The sequence below is a fragment of the Bombina bombina genome, chromosome 6, assembly GCF_027579735.1.
Source record: "Bombina bombina isolate aBomBom1 chromosome 6, aBomBom1.pri, whole genome shotgun sequence".
NCBI classification, from domain to species: domain Eukaryota; kingdom Metazoa; phylum Chordata; class Amphibia; order Anura; family Bombinatoridae; genus Bombina; species Bombina bombina.
The window spans coordinates 368,556,020-368,581,413 of NC_069504.1; the positions used below are offsets into that span (position 1 = coordinate 368,556,020).

General features: G+C 38.7%; 1 protein-coding gene across 1 annotated transcript in view; it reads right to left on the reverse strand.

Moving 5' to 3' along the window:
• Window positions 1-6,989: 6,989 nt before the first annotated feature.
• LOC128662969 (BRCA1-A complex subunit RAP80) overlaps window positions 6,990-25,394 on the reverse strand; it is a 392,665-nt gene continuing 374,260 nt past the window's right edge. Inside the window, exon 7 of the mRNA XM_053717051.1 lies at window positions 6,990-8,408. Coding sequence (XP_053573026.1) covers window positions 8,219-8,408 — 190 coding nt within the window. The 3' untranslated portion in view covers window positions 6,990-8,218. The remainder of the gene's footprint in view (window positions 8,409-25,394) is intronic.

A 25,394-nucleotide genomic window follows, 5' to 3' on the forward strand; every position in this document is an offset into this window, starting at 1 on the left:
CTGGGGTCGTAGTTTTAACTTGGCTGGGCTTCAACTTAGCAGAAGTTATTCTTTTACTAATTAGCTTGCAAAATATTAAACTATATATACTGCCCATAAATCCCAGCAGCCCCTATTTCCTACCATAGTAGTTGTGCTGGACATACTTTGTTTGTTAATTTAGCCCACACCCTACTAGTTTTTTGTCTGCTTGTCTTTTGCTACTCTGAGCTAGTTCCTATATATGAGTAATATTATATCTCTGAGTCTATAGAAACATTTATTATTTTTGTCTAATGTGTGTCTTGTTTCTACATGATAGCATCGACAGATCCTCATGTGTACAAAACTTTAAATAGCAAAATGGCTGCTCTGTCTAGTGTCCTTATAATACATGATAATTTGTCCTCAGATGTCACCCTAAAGATGTATAGAGACTTTCTTTTACCTATTTTACTTAATAGGATTTCCCTGTGTTGCCTCATACTCAGTATCTGCACCCTTTATCACTACATCCTATGTTCTCTAGGTGCAGTGTGTGCTAGGTGCAGTGTGTGCTAGGTGCAGTGCGTGCTAGGTGCAGTGCGTGCTAGATACAGTGTGTGCTAAGTCCAGTGTGTGCTAGGTACAGTGTGTGCTAGGTACAGTGTGTGCTAGGTACAGTGTGTGTTAGGTACAGTGTGTGCTAGGTACAGTGTGTGCTAGGCACAATGCGTGCTAGGTTCAATGTGTGCTAGGTACTGCATGTGCCAGGCAAGGGGGGTGCCGGGTACGGCGTGTGCTAGGTACGGCGTGAGCTAGGTACTGTGTGTGCTAGGTACCGTGTGTGCTAGGTATTGTGTGTGCTAGGTACAATGTGTGCTAGGTACAGTGTGTGCTTGGTACAGTGTGTGCTTGGTACAATGTGTGCTAGGTACAATGTGTGCTAGGTACAATATGTGCTAGGTACAATGTTTGCTAGGTTCAATGTGTGCTAGGTACTGCATGTGCCGGGCAAGGGGGTGCCTGGTATGGCGTGTGCTAGGTACAATGTGTGCTAGGTACCGTGTGTGCTAGGTGCCGTCGGTGCTAGGTGCCGTGTGTACCAGGTGCCATGTGTGCTAGGTTCAGTGTGTGCTGGGTGCAATGTGTGCTAGGTACAATATGGGCTAGGTATAATGTGTGCTAGGTACAATGTGTGCTAGGTACATTGTGTGCTAGGTACAGTGTGTGCTAGGTTCAGTGTGTGCTAGGTACTGCATGTGCCAGGCAAGGGGAGTGCTGGGTACGGCGTGTGCTAGGTACGGCGTGAGCTAGGTACAGTGTGTGCTAAGTGCCGTGTGTGCTAGGTGCCGTGTGTGCTAGGTGCTGCATGTGCTAGGTACTGTGTGTGCTAGGTACAATGTGTGCTAGGTACAATGGGTGCTAGGTACAGTGTGTGCTAGGTACAATGTGTGCTAGGTACAATGTGTGCTAGGTACAGTGTGTGCTAGGTACAATGTGTGCTAGGTACAATGTGTGCTAGGTACAATATGTGCTAGGTACAGTGTGTGCTAGGTACAGTGTGTGCTAGGTACAGTGTGTGCTAGGTACAGTGCATGCTAGGTTCAATGGGTGCTAGGTACTGCATGTGCCAGGCAAGGGGGTGCCTGGTACGGCGTGTGCTAGGTACGGCGTGAGCTAGGTACCGTGTGTGCTAGGTACAATGTGTGCTAGGCCCAATGTGTGCTAGGTACGGCATGGGCTAGGTACAATGTGTGCTAGGTACAATGTGTGCTAGGCGCAATGTGTGCTAGGTACAATGTGTGCTAGGTACAATGTGTGCTGGGTACAATGTGTGCTGGGTACATTGTGTGTTAGGCACAATGTGTGTTAGGCACTATGTTTGCTAGGTCCAATGTGTGCTGGGTCCAATGTGTGCTAGGTCCAATGTGTGCTAGGTACAATGTGTGCTAGATACGGCATGGGCTAGGTACAGTTTGAACGAAGTACCGTGGGTGCTAGGTACAGTGTGTGCTAGGTGCAGAGCGCATTAGATGCAATGAGTGCTGACTACGGTGAATGCTTGGTTCATTGTGTGCTGGGTACTGCGTGTGCTAGGCTAGGTGGGTGCCGGGTGCTGTGTGTGCTGAGCATTGTGTGAGCTAGGTACAGTAGGTTCCAGGTACTATGCGTGTTGGGTACAATGGGTGCTAGGTATGAGGTGTGCCAGGTACGGGGTATGCTGGGTACAATTCAGGTTAAGTACAGTGTGTGCTAGGTATATTATGTGTTGGGAACTGTGTGCGCTGGGTATGGTTTATGCTAAATACGATGAGTGAAGTACAGTGAATGTGCGCTGGGTACGGCATGTTCTAGGTGTAATGAGGGCCAGGTGTAGTGGGTGTTAAGCTCAATAAGTGCTGAGTAGAGTATATACTAGACACAGGGTGCATGTTACTTGTCTCTGGAATTAAATCTAATCTATAATTATCACCCCCCCCCCCTTATCTCTAGAGCCCACACTAGGGTTCCACCTTGGTGAATTATTTTCACCACATATCCCTGCAATTTATTTGTGATATATCAATGTTTGAACAGTTATTGCAACCGGACCTGCGTGTCCGATCCTTTTGTTTGTGTATGTTTGAACAGGGGACCTGTGTGTCCCCAAGTGTTACCTTTCCCTGCAATTTATCTACGATATTTCAATGTTTGAACAGCTATTGCAACCGGACCTGCGTGTCCGATCCTTTTGTTTGTGTATGCTAGATCAGGGGTCCTGCGAGTCCCCAAATGTTACCTCTTATTCTAAAACCAAATAAAAATTCATTTAAAAGAAAAAAAAAAAAATGAAGATTTGGTGATCACCAATTCAGATAAGGGGGGCTCCATAGTTGTCTTAGACAGAGTAGCTTATGAGACCGAAGCTCACATACAACTAAATGACAGAGACACATATAGAGCCCTTACTTTCAATCCAACAATTAAATTCATTACAGAATTAGATATAATCTTAGAAGAAGGAATTAAATTAGGCATTTTAGATCAGAAATTAGGTGAGTCTTTATCGGTAAAATTTCCCACAATATCCACCTTTAAACATCTACCTAAAATTCACAAGAATCCATTAAAACCTCCTGGTAGGCGCATTATTTCCACCATAGGTACACTTGGAGAAAGGCTAGGAGAATGGGTAGATGGACATCTCCAACCTATTGTTACTAAAATGCCGGGCCATCTAAGAGACACCAAACAGCTACTTAGAAATCTTGATGGATTTAAATGGGATGAGTCCTACTTGTTAGTAACAATTGATGTTGTTTCATTATATTCCTGTATCCCCCACAATCAGGGTTTATTAGCACTAGAAGAATTTCTAAAATGTTATACTAATTTTGATTTTGTGTTCATTAGTTATTTAGTTGATGCGGTTAGTTTTCTCTTGACTCACAATTATTTTGTTTTCAAAGGTAAAATTTATTTACAGCAAAGGGGTACAGCGATGGGGGCGAAATTCGCCCCCTCTTATGCCAATATTTACTTAGGTTACTTTGAGTTATTCAAGATATTTGGTGAGCTAAACAGCTTCAAAGAAAACATCAAATTTTATACTCGTTTTATTGACGACGTACTAATATGGCAGGGAAATGTTACTCAACTAGAAGGGGGGCTCCATAGTTGTCTTAGACAGAGTAGCTTATGAGACCGAAGCTCACATACAACTAAATGACAGACACACATATAGAGCCCTTACTTTCAATCCAACAATTAAATTCATTACAGAATTAGATATAATCTTAGAAGAAGGAATTAAATTAGGCATTTTAGATCAGAAATTAGGTGAGTCTTTATCGGTAAAATTTCCCACAATATCCACCTTTAAACATCTACCTAAAATTCACAAGAATCCGTTAAAACCTCCTGGTAGGCCCATTATTTCCACCATAGGTACACTTGGAGAAAGGCTAGGAGAATGGGTAGATGGACATCTCCAACCTATTGTTACTAAAATGCCGGGCCATCTAAGAGACACCAAACAGCTACTTAGAAATCTTGATGGATTTAAATGGGATGAGTCCTACTTGTTAGTAACAATTGATGTTATTTCATTATATTCCTGTATCCCCCACAATCAGGGTTTATTAGCACTAGAAGAATTTCTAAAATTTTATACTAATTTTGATTTTGTGTTCATTAGTTATTTAGTTGATGCGGTTAGTTTTCTCTTGACTCACAATTATTTTGTTTTCAAAGGTAAAATTTATTTACAGCAAAGGGGTACAGCGATGGGGGCGAAATTCGCCCCCTCTTATGCCAATATTTACTTAGGTTACTTTGAGTTATTCAAGATATTTGGTGAGCTAAACAGCTTCAAAGAAAACATCAAATTTTATACTCGTTTTATTGACGACGTACTAATAATATGGCAGGGAAATGTTACTCAACTAGAAGAATTCATAGAGTCCCTTAATGATAACAGCAAGTTCACGTGGAGTTGGGCAAAAGACCATATTTACTTCCTTGACCTCAAAATTAAAATTGATAATCGTAAGAAAGTAGTAACTTTAGAAACATACAGGAAAGAAATAGCAGGAAACACCATTCTGAGGGCTGAGTCTAATCACCCAAAACACTTAAAACGTGCAATCCCAAAAGGCCAATTTATTAGGCTTAGGAGAAACTGTAGTAATATTGATGACTATAATAAACATGCAGGTCTCCTAAAAAAGCGACTACAGGAGAGAGGTTACGATAAGAAACAATTGGAAGTTACACAAGAAAATGTTAAACAAATGGATCGAGCTAGTTTACTTAAAGACAAGATAAAAACCAATAACATGGAGAATAAGATCTGCAAAATCATTAAGAGATATCTTCCAATCCTAGAAAAGGAACCTTCCATGAGTAATCTTTCTAAAAATAAAGGGGTCAGTTTTGTGTCTAGGCGGGCAAAAACCATAGGACAGCATATAAATAGGAATTTTTCAGAACCAAATAAACAACTGACTCTGGAGGCAAGTTGGCTAAAAGTAGGAAATGGCACCTACAAATGTGGGGTAAGGCCATGTAAATGCTGCAATCATGTGAAACCTGGAGATAAATTTTATTCCCATATAACTAAATGTGAGTTCAAAATATACCAACGTCTAACTTGTCAATCTGATTATGTAGTATATTTGATATCCTGCAAATTCTGTGGGAGTCAATATACAGGGAGAACAATAAGACCCCTCAAAGATCGCATCCGCGAACATCTCTTATCTATAGAAGCTTTGGAGCCAAAAACTCCTGTAGCTAAGCATTTTGCTAAACATAGATATGGCCATACTTATAACAAATCCATGATAGATAAAATTTTATCATATTTTCAGTTTCAAGCAATAGATAGAGTACCTAAGAGAATAATTGGGGGTGATAGATTAGCAAAATTAAATAAGAAGGAAGCTTTTTGGATTCATAAGCTGGAAACAGGTTACCCCAAGGGAATGAATAAAATCTGGGATCTCCAATTATATACAGGAATATAAATATGAATAGTTCTATGTATTATCTGTTTCATAATATTTCTTAATAGAGCTTATTTCTTTTCACTATACCAATCTAAGGTCATATATTTTTATTGGAGATGCAGTTGATTGCAACATACCTTAGTGTATATATATATATATATATATATATATATTTTACTTCATATATATATAAGATTGTTCAATACATAACATTATTTTATAATGTATTTCTAAAATGCACTACAACTTATAGTAAGGTTGTTAAATCAATTCATGTGTCTTCTCCTAGCATATCTTCAAATTGTACTGTATGGAATTATATTGTTTGTTAAGATAACAGCAATTGGCCATTGAAGTGTAACAAATTAAGAACCCCTTGTAGAGAAATATAGACTCATCTTTAATATCAATATATATACATAGGGTACAAACGCATAGATAGGTATAAAACAAACTTACTGTGTATTTGTTTATTTTTCCAGTCCTCATCTTTGCCTTTAAGAATTGTCACACTCAAGCTCAAACTTTGGTCTAAATTTAAGTATCTCCTATAGTATAGCCAGATAACTTGTTATAACATGAGCTATATAATTATTCCTTGTTCTATTCTTCCCCTACAATAGAAAATTTATTCTTGAATAAACAAATTGATTTTTAAGTATATAAATATCGCTATTAACATTAGATGTTGAATGTTACATTTATACCAGGATATGTTGTACATGGGTTTACAAACATGCAATAATATACACAGTTACTTTATACTTTATTGCTATAGGTTTGGCAACCCAGAGGTTAACAGATACTTAGGTATAAATGACTGATGAGGGAAACAGCTGCTATCCCTGATGAAGTGCCCCTAGAGGGCAGGAAACGCGTCGGAGAGCAGCTTACTCCCTGTGTGCTAGGGTAACTCCATTGCGAGTATGTGCTTGTGAGAAATTTTTAATGTACAAATAAAATTTATATTTTTTATCTTCAAATTTGTTCGTGCAGCCTTCAACTTTTTCCTACTCCTTGGATATTTTCATTTGTATTTGGGGCTGATCTCCCTGGCTACCGCACTCTGGTATAGCCGGCCTTCTTTTGGATAACCTTTTGCCTCCTTGTGTGTTCCGGATTAGTGCAGCCGCACGCAGTGGCTTTTTTCCTGCATATTATATTTTATTGTTTGACCAAAAATAAATATCTTGGGATGTAAAAAACAAAAGTGAGTTAGGTATTTTAAATATATTATTTTGTTTGTCATACTCCAGGGACCATCCTAGGTCACAACTCTGACCTAGAATGTATAAAGACTTGGCAAGTCATAGGGCTCAAGTCCAAGTCAAGTCAAGTCTCGAGTCATTGCTGTCAAAGTCTAAGTCAAGTCACAAGTCTTCCTTGATTATGTTGAGTCACAATTTATCAAATTTGTGACTTGATTTCAAGTCAAGTCCAAGTCATGCAACTCAAATCCACATCTCTGGACTCTCACCATCTTGTGAAAGAAAATTATTATAATAAAAGGTGATGATCTTAAAAAACGAAATACAAAACTGAAAAGGGAAAGACTGTTTAATTGCATTTGCTTTTTGGTGAATCTATTATAAGCCAAGACCAGTGTCTTCAATGTTTTCTAGCTTGACATGCGTAAACAAAACCACATATTTACATTCTTTTAGATTCATAAGAACAAGGTCATGCAAGAAAAATATAATAAAAGTATAGAAAAATATGATAAACCCTATGAACTATTTGTCACCATCTTTACAAAAAAAATAATGTTCTGTTTTGTATTATTTGTTTCATCCCTACTCATGAAAGGAGACTTCTGAAAAACTGTGGCCACACCTTAACAGGACATTACACAATTTAGACTTGCATTAAACTCATTCATTAAACTCACTGATGAACAATTGATTATAGACATCTCTGCTTGAACACAGATTTATCAGTTTTCATACAGATACAATATACAGCACTTAACATAAAAAGAGAAAAGGAGCAGGGGACAAAATGAAAAAGGTGGAATGTTATACCAAATCATCATACATATGACAATAATAACTTACGTATATGTAGCTGCTGCTTTAAGTAATAGTGTGTGTAAAAAAGAAATTGGCAATGAATGTAGAATTATTTAATGTAGTATTGACAATGTATGTTTAAAATGAAATATCCTACCAATTTTATATAAAAAATAATGTATTGTCTTTAATAAACCCCAGCTGTTTTTTTTTTTTTTTAAAGAAATGGTTTGTACAAATTTCATCAAGTCTCTTCGCTATAAATAATTTAAGAAACATTTTAAAGGTTTTCTGTACGTTTTAACATACGAACGACTAAAGCAAAATGCAAGTATACAGTATACAACCAAAAACATGTTCAACTTGGTCCCCCACTTATTTGCTGTTTTGTGTTGTTTTCCCCTTAAAAGGGCATGAAACCCAAAATTATTCTTTCATGATTCAGATAGAGCATGCAGTTTAAAAAAACTTTCAAATTTACTTCTATTATCTAATTTGCTTCATTCTCTTGGTATGCTTTGCTGAAGAAGCAGTATTGCACTACTGGGAGCTAGCTGAACTTTGGGTAAGCCAAAAATATGAAGCAAATATGTGCAGCCCCAATAAGCAGCTTCTCAGCCTACATATGTATACTTTTCAACAAAGGAAACCTAGAGAACAAAACAAATTAGAAAATAGAAGTAAATTAGAAAGTTGTTTAAAATCACATTCTATCTGAATCATTAAAGAAATAATGTAGGTTTCAGGTCTCTTTAAATATCACCGTCGTCTTCTTCTACCTCTCACACGATTACTTAGACCGCTGCTGCCTGGTCGACGACTGAACTGCTGTTTGAAGTCCACAAGGCAATCCTTGGCCTCTGAGATGGAAACAAATGATCTGATAGGAGAGTCAACCAGGGAAAGATCTTCTGGGTTCACACCAGAATCTTCTTTTGGAGGTGAAGCGCTAAACATAAATTCAAAGAACTGTAGCTGTGAAACGTTGTTCTGTTGTACCTGTTCTGTTAACTGATAAGAGGACTATACTTTTATGAGGCATGTCTAATGGTCCAAGCACAATAATTGCAAATATTGTATTTCAACATTGAGGAACAGTTTGGATACAACACTACTAGATATCACAACTGACAATTATGTAATGGAATTTCTGAATCAAATTTAATAGACTTCTGTTTTCTTTCAGCTTCATCTACTATGTTAATCTTAAAGGAATACAAAATTGTGTTTCATTGTTGCTATAAAAAACACTAAGCATTTGATTATACTTAATATAAACCATTGCAATATGTATCATTCACCATTTTAAAAGGATTTTAAAAGTTTCTATTACTTCCTGTCACAGCTCTACAAAAGGTCTGAGGTCTGGACAGGAAGGCAAGACAGCAGTTTTTCCTCTAAAGTGTTGGTAGGAGACATCTAATCTAGCTGCAATCAATTAGTTTATTCCCCATGTTCAGTAGAGGGCATTTGCTGCAAAAGTTATGTGACAATGGAACCTAAGTTCTGCAATGTCTGCTTGCTTGCTTATCAAGCTGAAAGATGACTGCAGTGAAAATTATCCCTTGTTGAAAAAGAATAAGCATATATCCTACACTAGAGGGAGCTGCTGCTAATTGGTGCCTGCACCCATTTGTCTCTTGTGATTCGCTAATTAGATGTGTTCGGCTAGCTGCCAGTAGTGCAACGCTGTTCCTTCAACAAAGGATAACAAGAGAACAAAACAAATTTGATAATGTAAGTAAATTGGAAAGTTGTTTAAAGGGACAGTCTACACCAGAAGTTTTATTGTTTTATAAGATAGATAATCCCTTTATTACCCATTCCCCAGTTTTGCATAACCAACACTGATATATTAATATACTTTTTACCTCTGTGATTACCTTGTATCTAAGCATCTTCTGACAGCCCCCCCTGATCACATGACATTTTATTTATGATCTATTGACTTGCATTTTAGCCAATTAGTGCAGTGTCTGCCACAAGCCATGGACGTGATCACAATGTTATCTATATGGCTCACATGAACTAACACTCCCCTGTTGTGAAAAGCAAATAAACCAATTACCTCCATACATTGGGCCACTGATGGCCGTACAGCAGACTGTAGTGATAGGCAAGCGTGCTCTTCTGACTTCCGTCAGAAATATTTTCATTGATAGGGAATCTATAAGGGTTCCTAAGAAGACCACCCTTGTAGCCAGAATAAGAGAGCTTTTCCCCAAATTCACCTTCCATCCGTGGGAATGAAGAAAAGACAAGATCTCTGTAGGAGATTTTGAAGGTTGAAAAGATGGCGCCTGAACCAGAATGTCGTCCAGATAAGGTGCTACTGCAATTCCCGGGGACCGAATTACTGTCAACAGAGCTCCCAGGACCTTTGAGAAAATTCTGGGAGCTGTGGCAAGGCCAAATGGGAGCACTACAAATTGAAAGTGTTTGTCCAAATAGGCAAATCTCAGAAATTTATGATGATACCCTGTGAATGGGAACATGCAGGTACGCATCCTTCAGGTCTATGGTCATCATGGACTAACCTTCTGAAACAGAGGAAGAATGGAACGCATAGTCTCCATCTTGAAGGACGGAACTCTGAGAAATTTGTTGAGGAGCTTTAGATCTAGAATAGCCCTGAAAGTTCCCTCTTTTTTGGGCACCACGAACAGGTTAGAGTAAAACCCCTGAGACCCTGTTCCTGTATTAGAAACTGAAACTATCACTCCCAAAAGGGAAATATCCTGTACACATTTCAAGGATGACTCTCTTTTTATCTGGTCTACAGACAATCTTGAGTGGAACCTGCCCCTGGGAGGAAAGGTCTGGAACTCTAACTTGTAAACCTGGGATACTATGTCCACGGCCCACGGGTCTAGAACATCTTGTTCCCAAGCTTGAGAGAACAAAGAAATCTGCCCACCACTTGATCCGATCCCGGATTGGAGGCAGACCCTTCATGCTGACTTAGATTCAGCTGCGGGTTTCTTAGATTGCTTCCCCTTGTTCCAAGACTGACTGGGCTGCCAAGAAGACTTAGACTGATCCTGCTTGGTAGACGAGGGGAAAGACTTACCTCTGAAGTTACAAAAGGAATGAAAATTACTCTGACGTCCTTTCGATTTGTTCTTCTTGTCTTGAGGCAGAAAGGATCCTTTACTACCCGTGATATCAGAAATAATTTCTGCCAACCCTGGCCCAAACAAGGTCTTTCCCTTGTAAGGAATCGCCAAAAGCTTAAATTTGGAAGAAACATCTGCTGACCAAGATTTAAGCCATAGCGCTCTACGTGCTAAAATGATAAAGTCAGATATTTTGGCTCCCAACTTAATGATCTGCAAAGAGGCGTCAGTGATAAAGGAATTGGCTAACTTGAGAGCCTTTATCCTATCTTGTATCTCCTCCAAAGTAGTCTCAGCTTGGAGGGACTCGGACAAAGCGTCAAACCAATAGGCTGCCGCACTTGTTAGTTACTGGAGCAATACACACCACCGGTTGCCATTGTAAACCTTGATGAATATACTACATCTTTAAGAAAGCGTCCAGCTTCTTATCCATATGGTCTTTGAAAGAGCAACTATACTCTATAGGAATAGTCCTCTTGGCCAGTGTAGAAATTGCCCCTTCCACCTTGGGGACCGTCTGCCACCGGGAACATTTTCTAAAAACTGGAGAGGGAGAAAAGGGAATTCCTGGTCTCTCCCATTCCCGGGCAATAATCTCTATAGTACGGTCTGGCACTGGAAACACCTCCCCAGGGGAGGGAACATCAAAGTATCTATTTAAATTTGCTAGATTTCTTAGGGTTGACAACGACAGGAGTATCAAAGTCGTCCAAAGTAGCCAAAACCTCCTTTAATAGAACACGAAGGTGTTCAATCTTAAATCTGAAGGAAACCACTTCAGCATCAGAAGAAGGAATTATACTATCCAAATCTGAGATTTTACCCTCAGAGGCTACCAAAGTATCCTCCTCTTCCGACTTATGGGAAAGAGCAACTTGGTTAGCCTGAACAGGATGATACCTTACTATCTGATTCTCTAATTTTCCTCTTACGTCTCCCCTGCAGCATGGGGATGGCAGCTAGCGCCCCAGATACCACCGAGGATACCTGGGCAGCAATTTCCGCCTTTTTTCAGCACCCAATAAAAAAGGTTTATACACTTAGACAAAAACCTCTTGCACAACCTCTACACCATAGTGCTAAGCTGAGGTGCCTACCTGCTCCTCTCTGCAACGCTACGCTGGTAAGGGAAGCAAAGGAAACCGGAGCAGCATCTGAATGAGGTAAAGGTCCGTAGAAGCCGTTATACAGTAATAAAAGAGGCGCCAAAAGTAAAAGCTTGCGCTGCACTGAAGAGAAGGCACACCTCTCCTAGTGACTCCGTATTCAAGGCGCACTAGTCACACAAAAACAGCACATATTGTCCCCAAAACATAATGACTTCATCTATAAGCAGTCTAACAAACTGAGCCACCTTCTTAAAGTAAAAACACTGCTTCTCTAGGTTACCGCCACACAGTGCCCTGCATCCTGCCTAGGAAATCCTGACTCTCAGGAATAAACCAGTCCCATATATGGTGCAGCCTACAAACTGATGTAGTGTAAGGGCTTTCTATGAGAAATAAATAAAATGGCACTTACCTGCACCCTTGACTGTCCGGCAGGAGGACAGCTCACCTGGCATGAGAAGCCACTCCTCACAGAGACCTGTGGATAAAAGAAGGAACAGAGTAAGCCTACTCTGGCATTCTATTTGAGGGCAGCAATCTGTCAGGAAAATGCAGTGAGGCCCACCAACTTCACCTCCTCCTTGCACTGAAGGCAAAGAGAATGACTAGGGATTGTGGGAAGGGAAGTAATACTTAACAGCTTTGTTGTGGTGCTCTTTGCCTCCTCCTGCTGGCCAGAAATGATATTTCCAACAATTGATGATTCCATGCACTCACCGTGTCTTAAGAAAGATATGCTTCTATTCAAAAATAAAATGGATTGATGTGGATTCCAATTTAGCCAGGAATGTCCCTTTAAGAAGCAGAGTGGTGATTGATGTGTAGCAAGAGAAAGGGGTGCCGCTGCACAAGGGAATCATATTTCAATGACAACTGCGGGCAGTGGATGTACAGTATGCACTGCCCATTATTTGGACGTAGAACCTTGTCAGCCTGTCATTTAGTACATGGGGGATAACTGCTTTTATAACATAGCAGAAACTGTCACTGACCTTAATGACAGTAAAAACATAATTTATGTAAGAACTTACCTGATAAATTAATTTCTTTCATATTGGCAAGAGTCCATGATCTAGTGACGTATGGGATATACAATCCTACCATGAGGGGCAAAGTTTCCCAGACCTCAAAATGCCAAAAATAGACCCCTCACCACACCCACAATTCAGTTTAACGAATAGCCAAGTAGTGGAGTGATAGAATAAGGAGTAAAAAAGCATACAAAAAGAGGAACTGGAAATAAAATTGTGCTTTTTATACAAAAAACATAACCACCATAAAAAAGGGTGGGCATCATAGACTCTTGCCAATATGAAAGAAATGAATTTATCAGGTAAGTTCTTACATAAATTATGTTTTCTTTCATGTAATTGGCAAGAGTATGGGATAGAAATACCAGAACAACAAAGTGATGAGCTGCACCAGGGTACTTGTTAAAAAACTTTTATTGTAGGTCACAATAACTCCCCTCAAGAAGCATTATTACACAACAACAAAGGACATTGTGGTGTGTGTAGAAATCACCAAAAGAGCTTATCGCTGACGCGTTTCAGCCTTACTGGCCGTAATCGTAGCATAATGCTCATAATCCCAATCCACCTTTAAATACATTGTGCTAAATTGTGATTGGATAAAAGAATTATCCTGGGCGTTTTCTAAGAACACACCTTTTGTACATATACACCAATATAAAGTATTATTCCTAAATGTTTAATAAACAATAATAAGTAATGTAAACATTATGCAATTGCTTATGCTCAGATGAACTCTTGGTAAGGACTTGCAGTAGACTAATAGCCTGAATATTATAGTTCTAGACTTTACACTTTTGTTAACTTTTTTGTCTCGATTACAAAGTCTGCCAACATATCCCTATCATTCTTTAAGCTCTAAACTACTCTAGCTTGATGTATGCTTACGCTTTTAAGTCCCTTTCCAAACTTTTAAAAATTGAGTCATTTAAAAAACTGAAAAAACTACACAGCTATGCAAAGACTTACAAAAAACTTTTTTGCAGAAAATACTTTCCTTATCCCTTTGCTAGAGACTGTTGCTGCCAAAAATTATTTAATTAATTAATTAAATAAACTTGTACATGTACTCCAAATATATTTTATTTTATATCAAATTTGAACTCCAAATCTCAAATTTAAATTCTAAATTTCAAATTCCAAATATCAAATTCAAGCCAAACTCACGGGATGCCCCTGGACACACAGACCCAAGAACCTTTACTCCCAAAAATTAATTATATCAAATTCTGAATTTAAACCTGTGGGGATTCTAGTCCTGGGTCTGTGTACCCAGAAGGCCTCCCTTTTGGCTAGGAGTTTATCCCTGTCTCCACCCCTTGCTTTACAGGTTACTTGTTCAATGATTGTCCACCTCAGTGTATCTGAATTTTTATTATGTGTCAATTTAAAATGTTGCACTAGTGGCGTTGTCAATTTCCCTGCTTTGATATTAATTACATGTTCTCGTATTCTGTCCCTCGTTTCTCTAGATGTGAGTCCTGTGTATTGAACTCCACATTGTACACAGGTCAGCAAGTAAACCACATAAGTGGCTCGACAATTCAGGCATGAATAATGCCTGAATTGTTCCCCTGTTGCTGAACTTGAAAAACCTTCGCCACACTGTAGGAATCCACAGGCTATACATGATGTATAGCTACATTTAAAGACTCCTTTAAATCTTAACCATGATGATTGATCAAGTTTTGTGGTGCTTATTTGTGTGGGAGCTAGATTAGCCAATGTTTTTCCTTTTTTGAAAGCATACCTACACCCCTTTGATACAATATCACTGAGATCATCATCAGCTGATAACATACGGAAATGCTTCCGTATGATGTTGCAGACCTGATGGTACTGGTTACTATACCTAGTGATAAAGGAAACACCTTCAAAAACATCCTTTTTCCCAGGCTTCTCTGGCTTGAGAAATTGAGACCTGCTTCTTTTGGCTATATCCAATCTAGAAATAGATACTTCCTTTCTTTTATAACCTCTTTGACATAAGCGGTCCTCTAGTTCTGAAGCCTGTTTATCAAATTCCTCTTGTGTTGTACAATTACGTTTCAAATGTATGAACTGCCCTTTTGTAACTGATCGAAAAACCCTTTTTGGGTGATTGCTTTTCGCGTGGAGCAGTGTATTTCCTGAGATAGGTTTTCTAAACACCTTTGTAAACACTTTGTTTTCTTTGCTCATTAGTGTTACATCTAGATAGTTGAGTTGTGTGACATTGAATTCATGTGTTAGTTTAATCCCCGCTGGATTATTATTAAGGTGCCTTAAGAAGTCCTTAGCTTCTGATTCACTTCCTTCCCAGATGATCAGAAGATCATCTATGTATCTCCTGTAGTAATTGATCTTAGCTTTCCAGGGTCCACTATCTCCATAGATGTGGGACAGCTCCCACCAACCCATAAACAGGTTGGCATAGGAGGGGGCAAATTTGGCCCCCATTGCTGTCCCACATCTCTGGAGGTAGTGGTCTCCCTCAAACATGAAAAAATTATGAGTTAACAAGAACTCTGTAACCTTTAAGATATAGCTGCAAAACTGGGGACTATACTCAGTCATTCTTTTCAGGAAAAACGATATTGCTTCTAGACCTTTGTCATGAGGTATAGATGAATACAAGGAAGTTACATCTATAGAAAGCCAACTAAAGTTGCTTTGCCAAAAGACAGATTCAAGTTCAATCAAAAGTTGCTTAGTGTCTCTCAAATAACTAGACAACTTGGATACCATTGGCTGTAAGATGGAATCTAACCATTGTGACATAGGCTCTGATATAGAGCCTATGCCGCTGATGATGGGACGGCCCTTAACATCTGTTAAGGACTTGTGTACTTTGGGAAGGAAATTGAAAACAGGCTTTACCGGAGAATCTACTGTCAAAAATTCACTTGTTTTCTCATCTATGAAGCCTGCTTCCTTTCCATCGTCAATTAGGTGCAATAATTCACGCTTGAATCTTGCTGTGGGATCATGCGACAAAAGTGTATACTGGAATGGGTCTGAAAGTTGTCGTAGTGCTTCTTGAACAAAGAAACATTTGTCCATGACAACCACAGACCCACCCTTGTCTGCTGATCTAATGACCAAACTTTTATCTCCTTTGAGACTTTTAAGGGCTAAAAGCTCTTCTTTATTTAAATTTGGATGCACATTTTGTTTGGCAACATAAGCTAAATTCGTTAGATCCCTCTCCAGGGCCACCACTAGAAATTTTGGGGCCCCTGACTGAACCATTGATCAGGGCCCCCCCCCTCTTGACATGTGCAATTTTTGACCAAGTGACTAAAACGCATATGCACTTTATTCTTGTGTCTATTTAAACTTGGAAATGTTGTATATGTAGTTACATACACAGACACACACACACACACTCGCACATAAGGATTCACATATAGACACTCTAGCAGACAAGCAAAAAAACACACTCAGACACAGACACCCAAACAGACACTCAACACTTGTTTACGTTGACCTGACAAGTAATGAGGTAAACTACAGTTTTGTAAAACAAAGGAGATTTAGAAAACAAAATATGGAGTTCTGATTATCTTTTTGTAAAGGAAGATGCCAATTAAATGATGACAGCAGCATGCAGTGGCTGAAAGGAAGGGCCCTGAACTGCCTAAACAATAATTTAAAGGTTAAATGGTGGATTGGTGACTTCTGGAAAGGTCTCGTTAGTTTCAAAGTCTGTAGAAAGATGTGAAAAATCAGTAGTAATGTCAAAATGTCCTAAAAAGGAACAGACAATGGACACACACAAACTCAAACTTGCATATACACCCAAGGAAACACAGACAGAGACTGCCTCAGAAAACACACAAAGACATACAAACAGAGACACCCACAGAAAACACACAAAGACATACACACACAGACAACCACAAAACACAGAAAGACATACATACACACACCCTCACTGAGACATCCACAGAAAACACACAGACATACACACACCCTCATAGAGACACCCACAGAAAACACACCCCCTCACAGAGACATCCACAGAAAACACAGACATACATACATACATACATACACACACCCTCACAGAGACATCCACAGAAAACAGACATACACACCCACCCTCACAGAGGCATCCAGAGAAAATACACAAAGACAAACATACACACACCCTCACAGAGACACCCATAGAAAAAGCTCAAAAACATATGCACACACCCTCACAGACATCCACAGAAAATGCACAAAGACATACACACCCACCCTCACAGAGAGACCCACATAAAAAAATACATACACACTCATAGAGACACAAATCAAAGCACAAAGACATAAACACAGACACCCACAGAAACACTCACAGGAGGAAACATGTATGCACCTTGCATCCCCTAAATCAACAGTGTGTGACATGCATGATAAAAAAATTGCAGAAATTAAGAGATCACTTTTTAAAGAATCATATTTGTAAATAAAAATAATTCTGTGAATTCAAAATTGTACATTAATTATCTGGGTAGATGGCAAGATGAAGAAAAGTACTTTTAAAAGGTTGACATATGTTTGTTTGTTTTTCCCCATTTTCCCTAACCAAGAGCACCACTTCAAATATAGTGTACAAATGTTCCCATCTGTCAGCTGTACTTATGGATTTTGAAAATGCTGTACTCTATATGGTTTTGGTGGAAGCATAAGCTGTAGCTGTGGTACTCATACCATTAGATCTGGTTAAATGATCTGCTGTCTGACTCAGGCACACACTGTACAAACAAAGTGCCAAGTCTATCTCACACTGTGCATAGTGGTTTAGTGCACACTCAGAAATCCTCTCAAATGCTAATACTTTACTCCTTGTAATAACATTTCCCATGCTCAATTAGCACTCTGCTGTAGTACACACTGGTGGCTGATAAAATGTAAAAAAAAAAAAAAAAAAAAAAAATTTTTTTTTTTTTTTTTTTTTTTTTTTAGTTCTTGCCTCATGGGGCCCCCCTGGCCCATCGGGCCCCTGACAGGAGTCACCCCTGTCACCCCCTGATGGCGGCCCTGTCCCTCTCCACTCTTTTTTGAAATTGTTCAAGAATATTTCCCCTTATATGTAAGGGATAAAATTTAGAGGCGCTTGAAAACAAAGGGCCACTCGATACTATGTTTGTATCTACATGTGTTTCATTGTTGCCACTTTCAAAGTACAAATTTTCCAGTGCCTCCAAATCACATGCCTCTTGAAATGTAAATGTTGTGTTTGAAAGGGATTTATTTTCAGACTTTTAAAAATTGAGTCATTTAAAAAACTGAAAAAACTACACAGCTATGCAAAGACTTACAAAAAACTTTTTGCAGAAAATACTTTTCCAGAAGGATTCGAAGGGGGGGGGGGGAAGCGTTACAAAAGGGAAAGGGATTCTAAAAGGGATCCCATTACAACAACGACAACCCCCCAGGAGGGGCAGATCAAAAACCAAGTATCAGTAAATTCTGTGATTAATCTATCTTCGCGTCCACTAAGTGCCATTGAAACTAAGGTTTTAAATTATGGCCTAAGCTTTGTGCCAGCTGACACATTTAATTTATTCCAAACCTTAGTGGACGTGAACAGACTGATCAGGAATCTTACAGTAAAGAAATATTTTGCTAGAGGTGGTACAGAGATGAGTCATGATAAAACTGAAAATAAATCCCTTTCAAACACAACATTTACATTTCAAGAGGCATGTGATTTGGAGGCACTGGAAAATTTGTACTTTGAAAGTGGCAACAATGAGACACATGTAGATACAAACATAGTATCGAGTGGCCCTTTGTTTTCAAGCGCCTCTAAATTTTATCCCTTACATATAAGGGGAAATATTCTTGAACAATTTCAAAAAAGAGTGGAGAGGGATCTAACGAATTTAGCTTATGTTGCCAAACAAAATGTGCATCCAAATTTAAATAAAGAAGAGCTTTTAGCCCTTAAAAGTCTCAAAGGAGATAAAAGTTTGGTCATTAGATCAGCAGACAAGGGTGGGTCTGTGGTTGTCATGGACAAATGTTTCTTTGTTCAAGAAGCACTACGACAACTTTCAGACCCATTCCAGTATACACTTTTGTCGCATGATCCCACAGCAAGATTCAAGCGTGAATTATTGCACCTAATTGACGATGGAAAGGAAGCAGGCTTCATAGATGAGAAAACAAGTGAATTTTTGACAGTAGATTCTCCGGTAAAGCCTGTTTTCAATTTCCTTCCCAAAGTACACAAGTCCTTAACAGATGTTAAGGGCCGTCCCATCATCAGCGGCATAGGCTCTATATCAGAGCCTATGTCACAATGGTTAGATTCCATCTTACAGCCAATGGTATCCAAGTTGTCTAGTTATTTGAGAGACACTAAGCAACTTTTGATTGAACTTGAATCTGTCTTTTGGCAAAGCAACTTTAGTTGGCTTTCTATAGATGTAACTTCCTTGTATTCATCTATACCTCATGACAAAGGTCTAGAAGCAATATCGTTTTTCCTGAAAAGAATGACTGAGTATAGTCCCCAGTTTTGCAGCTATATCTTAAAGGTTACAGAGTTCTTGTTAACTCATAATTTTTTCATGTTTGAGGGAGACCACTACCTCCAGAGATGTGGGACAGCAATGGGGGCCAAATTTGCCCCCTCCTATGCCAACCTGTTTATGGGTTGGTGGGAGCTGTCCCACATCTATGGAGATAGTGGACCCTGGAAAGCTAAGATCAATTACTACAGGAGATACATAGATGATCTTCTGATCATCTGGGAAGGAAGTGAATCAGAAGCTAAGGACTTCTTAAGGCACCTTAATAATAATCCAGCGGGGATTAAACTAACACATGAGTTCAATGTCACACAACTCAACTATCTAGATGTAACACTAATGAGCAAAGAAAACAAAGTGTTTACAAAGGTGTTTAGAAAACCTATCTCAGGAAATACACTGCTCCACGCGAAAAGCAATCACCCAAAAAGGGTTTTTCGATCTGTTACAAAAGGGCAGTTCATACGTTTGAAACGTAATTGTACAACACAAGAGGAATTTGATAAACAGGCTTCAGAAATAGAGGACCGCTTATGTCAAAGAGGTTATAAAAGAAAGGAAGTATCTATTTCTAGATTGGATATAGCCAAAAGAAGCAGGTCTCAATTTCTCAAGCCAGAGAAGCCTGGGAAAAAGGATGTTTTTGAAGGTGTTTCCTTTATCACTAGGTATAGTAACCAGTACCATCAGGTCTGCAACATCATACGGAAGCATTTCCGTATGTTATCAGCTGATGATGATCTCAGTGATATTGTATCAAAGGGGTGTAGGTATGCTTTCAAAAAAGGAAAAACCATTGGCTAATATTCTAGCTCCCACACAAATAAGCACCACAAAACTTGATCAATCATCATGGTTAAGATTTAAAGGAGTCTTTAAATGTAGCTACACATCATGTATAGCCTGTGGATTCCTACAGTGTGGCGAAGGTTTTTCAAGTTCAGCAACAGGGGAACAATTCAGGCATTATTCATGCCTGAATTGTCGAGCCACTTATGTGGTTTACTTGCTGACCTGTGTACAATGTGGAGTTCAATACACAGGACTCACATCTAGAGAAACGAGGGACAGAATACGAGAACATGTAATTAATATCAAAGCAGGGAAATTGACAACGCCACTAGTGCAACATTTTAAATTGACACATAATAAAAATGCAGATACACTGAGGTGGACAATCATTGAACAAGTAACCTGTAAAGCAAGGGGTGGAGACAGGGATAAACTCCTAGCCAAAAGGGAGGCCTTCTGGATACACAGACTCAGGACTAGAATCCCCACAGGTTTAAATTCAGAATTTGATATAATTAATTTTTGGGAGTAAAGGTTCTTGGGTCTGTGTGTCCAGGGGCATCCCGTGAGTTTGGCTTGAATTTGGAATTTGAAATTTAGAATTTAAATTTGAGATTTGGAGTTCAAATTTGATATAAAATAAAATATATTTGGAGTACATGTACAAGTTTATTTAATTAATTAATTAAATAATTAAGCATACATCAAGCTAGAGTAGTTTAGAGCTTAAAGAATGATAGGGATATGTTGGCAGACTTTGTAATCGAGACAAAAAAGTTAACAAAAGTGTAAAGTCTAGAACTATAATATTCAGGCTATTAGTCTACTGCAAGTCCTTACCAAGAGTTCATCTGAGCATAAGCAATTTCATAATGTTTACATTATTTATTATTGTTTATTAAACATTTAGGAATAATACTTTATATTGGTGTATATGTACAAAAGGTGTGTTCTTAGAAAACGCCCAGGATAATTCTTTTATCCAATCACAATTTAGCACAATGTATTTAAAGGTGGATTGGGATTATGAGCATTATGCTACGATTACGGCCAGTAAGGCTGAAACGCGTCAGCGATAAGCTCTTTGGGTGATTTCTACACACACCACAATGTCCTTTGTTGTTGTGTAATAATGCTTCTTGAGGGGAGTTATTGTGACCTACAATAAAGGTTTTTTAACAAGTACCCTGGTGCAGCTCATCACTTTGTTGTTCTGGAATTAACTGAAACGGAGCGTGCACAGAGGTAGCTTTTAACCGCTATCTACCCAGCCAGCACCCATCGGACGGATCTGACAGCTGATCGAACAGCTGAGGAGAAGGAAGCCGAGAGTGGAGATTCCGGTGACGTCAGACGCCAAGTTACCGCGAGTGGAGAGGGACCCAGGAGGAGAGCGGAGGACAAGCCGGAGGCAGACAGAGAGGGGCTCTGATCTGTACCATTCCATTGCCCTGGGAGAACGAGTAAGCTCTCTGAGGACGGGCCAGACTCTGCGAGTAGCGGAAAGCGGCAAGAACCCGGGAACATTCTCCAAGCAGGGGTGAGTCTATTTACAAGACATCTCTACCTTGGTGTATTACAAGTTTGGGATCACCTATCATATCAAGTGAATAGACTGGGCGGTTATAACAGGTGCTCACACAACCCATGACTTTTATGGGATAGAAATACCCAAGATGTGGGAGACCACAGAAGAGTCACTAGAAAGGGAGGGATAAAATAAAAACAGCTATTTCAGCGGAAAAACTTAAATCCACAAAAAAAATAAGTGTTTCTTATAAATTTCACGAAAAAAAACTTAAATCATAAGCAGAAGAATCAAACTGAAACAGCTGCCTGAGGAACTTTTCTACCAAAAACTGCTTCAGAAGAAGCAAATACATCAAAATGGTAAAATTTAGTAAATGTATGCAAAGACCAAGTTGCTGCTTTGCAAATCTGATCAACCGAAGCTTCATTCTTAAAAGCCCAAGAAGTGGCGACTGATCTAGTAGAAAGAGCTGCAATTCTCTGAGGCGGAGACTGTCCCGCCTCTAAATAAAGCCTTGTGAATCAAAAGCTTTAACCAAGATGCCAAAGAAATAGCAGAGGCTTTCTGACCTTTTCTAGGACCAGAAGACCTAGAAGTCTTCCGGAAATCTTTAGTAGCTTCAACATAATATTTCAAAGCTCTTACAACATCCAAAGAATGTAGAGATATTTCAAGAGTTTTTGGGATTAGGACACAAGGAAGGAACAACAATTTCCCTACTAATGTTATTAGAATTCACAACCATAGGAAGAAATTTAAACGAAGTCTGCAAAACAGCCTTATCCTGATGGAAAATCAGAAAAGGAGACTCACAAGAGAGAGCAGACAAGTCAGAAACTCTTCTAGCTGAAGAGATAGCCAAAAGGAACAACACTTTTTAAGAAAGTAGTTTAATATCCAAAGAATGCATAGGCTCAAAAGGAGGAGCCTGCAAAGCCTTCAAAACCAAATTAAGACTCCAAGGAGGAGAGATACGAACCAAAGCCTGAACAAAACAGTGAATATCAGAAAGTTTAGCAATCTTTCAATGAAACAAAACAGAAAGAGCAGAGATTTGTCCCTTCAAGGTACTTGCAGACAAACCTTTATACAAACCATCCTGAAGAAACTGTACAATTCTAGGAATCCTAAAAGAATGCCAAGAGAATTTTTTGAGATGCCTGATGAAACAGCCAGTCTGGCTGAGAAACGCGTTGCAACTGTTTTTAAACATTTGTTGTTGTTATTTCTATGGTTTGGATATATTGCATATATCCTCACTTTTAAATAAATCATATTTTAACTACTCTTTGGAAGCCTGAGCTTTGCTTATTCTCTGGAGTACCTGGACCCAACATCCTGCTGCAGGATCAGTGTAGCTGGGTCACTGTTAATTCCCCAGCCTGCATCATTTAGCACATGGGTGCTGCTCATTTTGTGAGTATTACATTATCTACTTGACCTGTGTTTACAACCTTTCGCACAGAGTTGCACTAGGAGGCGCCATCTTTTTGTGATTTTTTTCACAGATTACAGTTTCATTTATCCGGTTTCATGAGAGGAGCTGCCTACCACATTGGAGGATTTATTCAGATGAACTTTTAACAGAAGTATCTTACTGGAACTCATTTACACTGGACTCTCTTTGATTAGATTTCCACATTGGGACTCAACTAAGTTTATCAATATAGTATGATGGATAATTAATATCTAACTACTGTACGGTTATTATATATTATCAGCCAATATATTATATTGCTATACTAACTGAATTTAGACTGAGACATTGTTAATTGGATCATATATTTTTACACTTCTTATAATAGTTCAAATTATTATTAGGAATTAGCTCTTATAGTTATTTTTCAAGTATTTAACTTGCTCCCATTTTTTAAGTAGGGCACTTATCAGTTTTGGCTTACTTGTTTAGGCATAAGGCCTTTGTTGATACACTAAGATTTTGTTTTGTCTTTAGCGCCCCCTATGGTTGCACACTTTAGGTGATAGTAACAGTTTGGTTGTCTAGAAAAGAGAATCTCAGAAACTGATAGTGGTGTGGATGAATAGGAATATGAAGATACGCATCCTGTAAGTCTATTGAGGACATGTAATGACCTTGCTGAACAAAAGGCAGAATAGGCCTTATAGTCACCATCTTGAAAGTTGGGACTCTTACAAAATATTTAAAAAACTTCAGATCCAGAACTGGTCTGAAAGAATTTTCCTTCTTCGGAACAATGAATAGGTTTTAAAAAAAACCCAGACCCTGTTCCAGGAAGAAAAGCCTGAGCTTTCACAGGATTTGTTGGAACGTGAGAGAGAAAAAATCTTCTCACAGGAGGTCTTATTCTGAAACCTATTCGATACCCCTGGGAGACAATATTCTGAATCCATTGATTCCTTAGATAAGATTCAATCTTCCTATCTAAAGGATCCTTAAAAGTGGTACTATCTTCCATAGGAATAGTAGTACGTTTAGCAAGAGTAGAAATAGCCCCATCAACCTTAGGGACTTTTTCCCAAAACTCTAATTTAGCCACTGGCAAAGGATACAACTTTTTAAACCTTGTAGAAGGAACAAAAGAAGTACCAGGCTTAGACCATTCCTTAGCAATCACATCAGAAATAGCATCAGGAACAGGAAAAACCTCAGGAGTAGTCACAGGAGGTTTACAAACAGAATTTAAACGTTGACTGGATTTATTATCAAAAGGACCAGACTCCTCAATATTCAAAGTTATTAACACTTCTTTTAACAAAGAATGAATATACTCAATCTTAAAAAGATAAGATGATTTATCAGTGTCAATGTCTAAAGTAGGATCTTCTGAGTCAGAGAGATCCTCATCAGAAGAGGATATATCAGTATGTTGTCGGTCATTACAAATTTCATCAGTATTATGAGAAGTTTTAAAAAACATTTTACATTTATTTGAAGGCGGTATAGCAGCCATAGCCTTCTGTATCGCATTAGCAATATAATTTTTCATATCAACAGGGATATCATGTACTTTAGATGTTGAAGGAACAACAGATACTGTACTAGCACTAACAGAAACCTTTTCTGCATTCAAAAGCTTATCATGACAACTGTTACATACTACTGCTGGAGATATGATCTCCACTAGCTTACAACAGATACACTTAGCTTTGGTAGAACTGTGTTCAGGCAGCATGGTCCCTACAGCAGCTTCTGAGACAGGATCAGATAGAGACATCTTGTAAAATGTAAAAAAAGAAAAATAACATTAAACAGAAATATCTTATTTCCACATATAGCAGTTTCAGGAATGGGAAAAAATGCAAATGCTAAAATTGGCCAAAAAAGCAAATAGTATAGCCCTCTGAGCATAACGAAGGCAAGGAGCATATAGGAAGTGAGGTAAAATAAAACTAAATTTTTTGGTGCAAAGTATGACGCACAACGCAAAAGGAAGTTGATACATTTTTTGGCGCCAACAAACATCCGGAAATGACGCAACTCGCGTCATAACAAACACAATTTTGCGCCAAACAACCTAGCATCAATTAAGACACAGGAAATTATGAACTTGCGTCATAACAGACGCACATTCGCGCCCAAAATATTTCTTGCGACAAGAATAACGCAATAAATAACAGCATTTTAACGAAACTGCTGGACTGCAAAGGGAAATACACATAGACCTAACTCATGGCAAATATAAGTAAAATACATATATTTAAAACTTTATATTAATACATAAAGCGCCAAACCATAGCTGAGAGTATCTTAAAAAAATGATACATACTTACTGAAAGACACCCATCCACATATAGCAGATAGCCAAACCAGTACTGAAAGCTATCAGCAGAGGTAATGGTATATAAGAGTATATCGTCAATCTGA